The following is a 7766-nucleotide window of genomic DNA, read 5'->3' as shown; positions in this document are numbered from 1 at the left end:
ACTACGGGCAGGGGGTGATGCCAGCGGGGATGTACGCGCCCCAACCCCAGCAACAACAGCAGCAACAACCGCCCGCTTTGATGTATCAGCAGCCCCAGCACCAGTATTTGCAACAGTACCAACAGATGCAACAGCAGCAACCGCAGCCACAAGGCCAACCCCAGGGGCAGCAACAGCAGCAGCAGCAACAACAGCAGCAGCAGCAGATGTACTACGCCCAAAGCGCTGCGGCCTACGGCCCTGGGAGGTCTTAAGTGCTTAAAAGAGAAAGAAAGATAAGCAGGGCTGTGGGAGGGATTCGAGTAGCGGGTAAGCTGATCTCTTCTATCGCAAAAAAGATTGAGTCACAGACAATTAAGGGGTGGGAAGCGGCGTCTGAAGCAATTTCAGTGCTGAAGCCAGGGCTCGGCGTTGACAGCGCTAGTGGTGCTGGAGTGAATGACGCGATACTAATCTGTAATGAAAGCTGTCACTGAACTTCACGGATATCAGGCACACGTGTGTGTGACGGGAAGATGTGAGGTTGGAAGCTAGCGGTGGGCTGGAAACATGTTTTATTTCAAAATTCCTTTTAAGAGCTGGCACTTTTTCATTTTCATCTTTAACTTTCCCATCTCCACTCCACGACTGTAAGCCTGACGTACCCGCACTGTTAGCTGACAAAGTAGTTATGAAATCCTCCGCTAGAACATGGACTTCCCCGCCTATCGTTCCTCCTCCCACTAGAGCCCCTTACAAGGAGGCCGGCCTCTTACAATACAAGATATACAAGGAAGCAGTGACCGTGATGGTATAACTCAAAAACGCGCCAGCCAGCGCCGCCCTACTGACACCACGGCCATCGCTCACGCTCGTCACCAGAACCCACACTATCCTTACAACCCACCAAAACAGGCACATGCTCACAACGTTCAAAGCACGCTGAAACCATGTCAAAGGTGCCGCGGATGGATTCCTCCCTTTCCCCCCCGAGCTCGCCTCTACCGTCAAGTCCTCAATTGCGTCGAACATCTGCCGACGAACAAACCGGCTCAGCTCCTCCTTATTCTTTCCCACCTTTGCAGGGAGGGAATCCGGGTCGATGGGAGGCAAATACTTCATACAAACCTGCCCAGGACACGTAAAGAAGTATTTGGGGGGCCATAACTCGAAGGTTCCTTGGATGACCACCGGGGCAATAGAGGCTCTGCTCTCGGCCTGCACGTAGAATGGCCCTTTTTTAAACCGCATCAACTGCCCGGTCTTGCTGCGAGTGCCCTCCGGGCTCAAAGCTACTGCTGTGCCAGACGCACACGCGCGAGTTGCCCGCCCAAGCTGTTTGATGGCTTCGTTGCGATGCCTCCTGTCGATGGGCAATGTCGCTATCACATAGGCCAGCCAGCCTACGTAAGGCATGAGATATATATCGTCCTTGCCAATGGATTTAAAAAATTGCGGGAACGAGTCCAGGAACAAAAAGCCATCCAGATTCGAGCCGTGCTGAAACAAAACTACCAGAGGTGTGCGGTAGCCGCCTTTAGCCTTTCCCTCCTCCGTGTAGAAGACTCCAGCGAGGTAGAGGAACCCTCGTCCGACGGCCTTCTGAAAAAGTGCGTTTGTCAGGTACTGGTGCGGCCAGCCCACGAGCTTGAGGAGCGAGTCGAGAATGGGTGCGATAGTTATCATCGGGAGAAAGGTCAGGACGCCCATCAGGCAGAAGAAGACGCAACAGGTGACCATCCGCACTAGCATGTCGACACGTTGAAGAATACGTGGGAGGAAGGAGGAGGCGAGCCGCACGGGATTGAGAGAAAGCATTTCACTCTCGAAAGAATCGATAGCTGCAAGCAAAGAGTCGTGATCTGGATCATCGACAGGTAACCCATCCTGGACAGCCTGCCAGAGCATTTCAGCCTTGAAATAAAAACCACGTTTCTGCGCATTGGTTAGTGGCTGGACTTTGGAGGCGGAAGTTCGAATATCCTGCAATCGTGCCGAGAATTTCTTCGCAGATGAGGAGCTTAATGCAGCGGTAGATGAGGAGGGTGTGGTGTCGACGCTGAGAGATTGAGTGCTGGTTTCACGCGCAGAGGGATCAGAGGAGGGCCCGTTTGGACTGAGGTTGCTCTTGTCGGACGTTTCTCCTGGGGCATCACTTCTTGCGTCCTCCTGCTTCTTTGCCATGCCTTCTGACTGTCTTCAGCATAATTATTTATTCAAGGAGAGTAATGATTAGAACAGTTTTCCCTTCCACGCAACAACAAGATGTAAGGAATGATCACGATGGACGAGCAGAAGAGGACAAGTGAAGCGCGAGCCGCCGCCTTCTCGACAGTGCAAATACAAACCTAGAGAGTGCCCGACTCATGCACAACGACTACAGTCCAGCACGATTTTCTGTCCAAAATATTTAATAGTCATGCAATACGAGGAGCCTTCATTCTGCACGTCGTGCGGCGTTTCTAAGAGCGGCGGAAGGAACGTCATGACGCAGCAGGGGTGCCGCGTCGTCACGCTTTTTGAAAAGCCGTTACGGCACGTTCGCTACGTACAAAACGGGACCTCAACATGTTTGTTTTGCTATTTGCAAGGATCTCACGTCAGCATGTGGTATCTCCATAAAATTTCGATTCTCAACTTCTTTCTTGGTTACTTTTTGGGGATTAACCTCCTGTCTCTTGTCAATCCTTTGCCTCGTCTGCTACTGCCGAAGGGAGGGCCGACTCCTCTCTCTCCTCATTACGTGCTTCTTTCTTCTCCGATGCTCCGCTTAGTTCCCCCCCCTCTCCAATCGATTTCCCATCTTCTCCTTCATGCACCGCCATTCCTTCATTTGCTCCTTTTATTTCATTTTCTCTGTTCTCGCTTTTCTGCGCATCCGCTCTAGACGGTTTCTTCTCTTCATCTGCTTGCTCTTGAGCGCTTTCGGCCGATGGTGCTGCCACTGCGCCCTGGTAGGCCAATTCTTTTTCGTTGCAGCAATCTGGACACAACCAGTTGCCTGTAGGCGGTGCCACCAAGCCAACACAGTCGAGGTGAAACCATTCAAAACGACAATCTTCATTATCGCATCCCACCATCTGGCCGTATGATACACGCTGACAAGTGCAGTACACCGGTTCGTTGGGATCGACGTCATCATCTCCCTCAGTCGTGCCTTGTCCAGGCCCAACGGAGGCAACCAGCCCAAGGTCCTCTGGCAGGCCTCTCTTACCCAGCCTCTTTTTCTTCTGGACGGCAAGCTCCCTAGCGCGTCGCTTTCCCTGACGTTGTGCCTGGTCAGAAACCGGAATATTGGAGGGGTTTTGCACGTTGAATAAAAAATAGTGAAGAAGGGGGTGATGGGGGAGAACAAAGGTACATCAGTCAGTACGATGGCGTTCATGGCACGATATTCTCTCCTTAAATGGCGCCTTTCGCTGTTGGCCAAAACCTACCTTTCTTTGCTCCTTTCGCTTGATTGCAAGTATTTGCGGGTCCAGAGTACTGTAGTCCTCAGCTGCCGCTGCTGCCATCTGTGGTTCCAGCATGCCAATGTCCCAGTCTAGGGCCCGTATGCTGTCATCAATTTTATCGTACGCCTCTGTGGCCAGCCGCAAAGCTTGCGTGCGCACGTCATTGATGTCTTGTTGGTGTGCAGACAGATCTGCGAAGTCCGCAGAAGACAAAAATGCCTGAAGATCTTCCGGGTTCGAGTCCTGAGATAATCACAGCGAAAGAGGCGTGAGGACAACGGATGACAAGGTCGCCACGTGGACAGCACTTTCCTGCCGCACAGATTCTCGGTGGGCCGCTCATTTCAGCTCGCATTATTATTCAATTCTACGCTGTCTTATCCCTTCAATCCCCACTCACTTTGCTTGTGAGGAGCTTGCTTGCCATCTCCACAAGAGCGTCTTCCTTACGCCAGTACTCATCGCGTTTTTCTGCTACCTCCTGATACAAATATATTTGTCGGGGATCGTGGAATTAGTACATTTGAAGATGTTTTATAACGACGAGATTCTCAATGGGGGAAAACTTTGTTATAAGAACGATGTGAACATTTTTTTTCGTGCGAGATACTCGACTTACTCCATCAGAAGTCTAAATTAGGAATAAGATCAAAGGATCATGAGGTGGGGAAACTTGTGCCATACCTTGTCAATGCTGCGTAAGACAGACAGTCTTTGCCGGTAAGTTTCAGCGCCAGGAACCAAATGTCTGCTTACGAATGAGGCAGGGTATATTGCGCTGATACCAGCTCCGGATAGTCGCGCGTCTGCAACCCCGTCACTGCAGGAGGACGACATCGCCTAGCAAGATTCAGCTGTTTTAGGAGCATTACAACGGTACGTAGGGTGACCGGTGGCCAGATAGTCAACAAGTACATGCAAGAGGCAGTGAAGAAAAACCAGCGAGTGGGAACCTCTCGCCACGGCGGATGGGAGTGGGAGGAGCCATAGGACTGAAGTTAGAAACATCACCTGGGCTGGCACGGATAGCTCTCACATTTTTCTGTTAAGGTAGAACAGCTGATGGTTCCTTTTATCTATTTCGCTGGAATGGGACAACGCGTTTTGTTCAATTACGTGGGAGACGAGGGTGCGTATTGCATCATATACATGGAGGACGAGTGTACGTTGGCAGCGACAAACACATTTTTGTTCTTCGCGAGGGGAAACATGCACCGCTTTTGAATTGCAGGCGAGTAAGGCACTATTTTCCAACATCATCGTATGCAAGTACACAACTGACAAAGCTGTCCTGCGCATTTTATTTTCTTCTCTGCTGAATCCTATTTTTACGGCCAAAAAATAGCTTGGTGCGAAGCAGGCAAAGTGGCCCATCCTCCCATCGACGACTTCCTTATGACTGTGTCTTCCTGTACGAGTCTTTTGCGAAAATCTTCAAATTCAACTTCACAAGAAGAGAGCGTCCGGGTCGTTGTCCGTGTGCGACCTTTGAGCCAGAAGGAGCAAAATGATGGACGAACTATGTAAGTACACGAGGAGATGACCCGTATTTGTTGTTCTTTCAAGTTGTCCTTATGGCGCCCGACCACACATATACCCGATCTACAAATATTGAATATCACTTTACATTTTAGCATTGTTCAAGCGAACGAAGCAGCAGGTGAAATCGTAGTACAAGACCCAAGCGACATGATGTCAGGAAATGCAAGCAGTGTTTCCAAATCTTTCAACTTTGATGCCGTGTTTGGGGAAAACAGCACACAGCGCCAAGTTTACGATATGTGTGCGGCACCTATTGTAGAATCTGTGCTGAATGGTTTCAATGGAACCATATTTGCCTATGGTCAGACAGGTACCGGGAAAACGTACACAATGGAAGGAGAGAGTATTAAGTCGTCTCAGATAACGTCGTCGGCGGAAATAGAGAAAGGGATAATTCCCAATTCATTTCAGCACATTTTTGACCGTGTAGCTGTCTCAGTGAACCAACAATTCCTAGTCCGGGCTTCGTATCTCGAAATTTACAATGAAGAAATTCGAGACTTACTTTCCAAAGACCCTCGAAACAAGCTAGAATTAAAGGAGCACCCTGATAGCGGAGCATTCGTCAAGGATCTTAGGACAATTCTCGTTAGAAATGTTGCAGAAATCAACAGAGTCATGCAAACCGGGAAGCGCAATCGTTCAACAGGAGCAACACTTATGAATCAAGCCTCGTCTCGTTCGCACTCGGTCTTTACGGTCATTGTCGAATGCGGCGCAATTGATGAAGACGGGAGCCATGCCTTTCCATCGAATGGCTCGGATAAGCAGCAGCAAGTTATACAGGTCGGTAAGCTTAATTTGGTAGATCTCGCTGGCAGTGAACGGCAAGGCAAGACTGGTTCAACAGGCGATCGCTTCAAAGAGGCGACCAAAATTAATCTATCTTTGTCTGCACTCGGCAACGTTATCTCGGCGCTCGTTGATGGCCGGGCTCACCATATACCGTATAGAGATTCTAAACTCACGCGTCTACTTCAATCATCACTGGGCGGAAACACCAAGACAGTCATGTGTGCCAATTGTGGACCTGCCGACTACAACTACGATGAAACTCTTTCAACACTCAGGTATGCCAATCGGGCCAAGAGTATCAAAAACAAACCGCACATCAACGAAGACCCAAAAGATACAATGCTTCGAGAGTTTCGGGATGAAATTTGTCGGCTGAAGGAACAGCTAGCCGCCCAAGATAAATCAGCTGCGGTTCGGGTCGGAAGTAGCATCACCTTAGATAGCTCTGCCCAATCCAAGAATGACGGTGAATTTAAAGAAGATAGGCAGAACAATGGCAGTGGTACTGAGAAGCAATTGCAAAAGGCGGTAGCAAAAGCAGAGAAAGACAAAGAAGACTTCAAATTTCAAGCCAAGCGGGAATTGGATGCGCTACAAAGCAAGTCCTTGGAGGAAAAAGAGGCTCTGAAGCAACGACTGATGAAAGAGACGGAGGATCGGCGCATCCTGGAGCAAAAATTGTTTGCGATGGAGGCGAAGCTGATTCAGGGAGGAACGTTGTTAGACAGGACACATCAGCACGACCAATTGCGACAAGCGAACGGTCAAATGGATGAGCAGCAGCAGAAACAGCGGCGACTAGCCCAGGAACTTGCTATTAAAGAAGAAGCGAACCTGGTTCTGGAAGATCAATACTCAAGTCTACAAGAAGAAGTTGCAGCAAAGACCCGAAAGCTAGAAAGATTTGTTGGGAAATATCGGTCAGCTACACGGGAGGTGCAGGATCTTCAATCGGAGTTTCAGCGAGAGCGGAAAGACCTACTCGAGACAATTCGGGAATTGACTCGACAACTGAAGCTAAAAGACATGGTGGTGGAATATTTTATACCGCCCGAGATTGCCACGAAGATAAAAGAGCGAGCGATATGGAACGAGGAGCAAGATGCTTGGACGATGTCGTCCTTGCACCTCACTGGCAACAACCTTCAGCACGTAGACTTGAGGCGACGCGTAGCATCGCCCACGTCACGGCGACCAGAAACACAATTCGCGCGAGCCCAACGCTTGCATGACAAGGACCCTGCTTTCCGTGCTGATAATCTTTTAGATCTAGAACTTGATATGGAGGATGGAGCCCCGCCATTGCAGCACTACAGCGATGCAGTGAAGAAAAAAGAAAAGGATTCCTTGCTGCCGCTTCAGCGCATTTTGAATCCTTCCAATGGAACCAAGACACCTCCAGATTTTGATAAGAATGGCGAGAAGACCATTTTATTCCCAGTTTCATCTCCTTTTCTTCGGTATGCCGACCATGTGCAGCAGGCATCGACAAACATACTAAGTGAGAGGGCGAGAAAATAAATGTAGTACTTGCGCCTTTCAAGCAAGAATGAGGGCCAGTCTCAGGAAATGTCATGTTTGATAGTCTAACGCTTCAGGATTAGGGTAAACTTAAGCAACACTGCAGCACGGTATGCTTGAAAGCAGCTTGAAACTTTCTTCTCAGCCTTCTGCATCGGAACGTAAGGACATTATTTATTCTCTGTATTGAAAACTGGTTCATTGAAATTATATGCCGGTTGCTGTATTCACAAGGAATTTTACCCAAAAAAATATCATTATTTTAGTCTTACTATGTCCCATTACCCAATTTTCTCGACTTTTTAAAACATGTACATTGTTCATTTATTGAAAAGGCCTTGAGCTTATTAAACTTTTCTATACAAATTCTTTGGCTTTGGCATAGTGACAGCTGAAGATATGTCAACCCTACAATTATCTAGAATTACCCCTTGCTTAAGTAGACTCGCCGATGACCGATGTGCATTAAAGTGA

The 7766-nt window shown here is 48.9% G+C and overlaps 1 protein-coding gene across 1 annotated transcript; it reads right to left on the bottom strand.

Annotated features, from left to right (window-relative positions):
* Positions 1 to 946: 946 nt before the first annotated feature.
* On the bottom strand, positions 947 to 1312 carry NGA_2037200 (1-acyl-sn-glycerol-3-phosphate acyltransferase; the record flags this gene model as incomplete). The annotated part of the gene is made up of 1 exon (XM_005856199.1): positions 947 to 1312. A coding segment is annotated over one exon (366 nt), but the record flags the coding sequence as incomplete, so codon positions are not given.
* Between the last annotated feature and the right edge of the window lie 6454 nt (positions 1313 to 7766).

Source organism: Nannochloropsis gaditana (assembly GCF_000240725.1).
Source record: "Nannochloropsis gaditana CCMP526 unplaced genomic scaffold scaffold020, whole genome shotgun sequence".
Lineage (NCBI taxonomy): Eukaryota > Eustigmatophyceae > Eustigmatales > Monodopsidaceae > Microchloropsis > Microchloropsis gaditana.
Note: the sequence above shows the minus strand (reverse complement) of the source record. Positions and strands in the feature narration are given on the sequence as shown.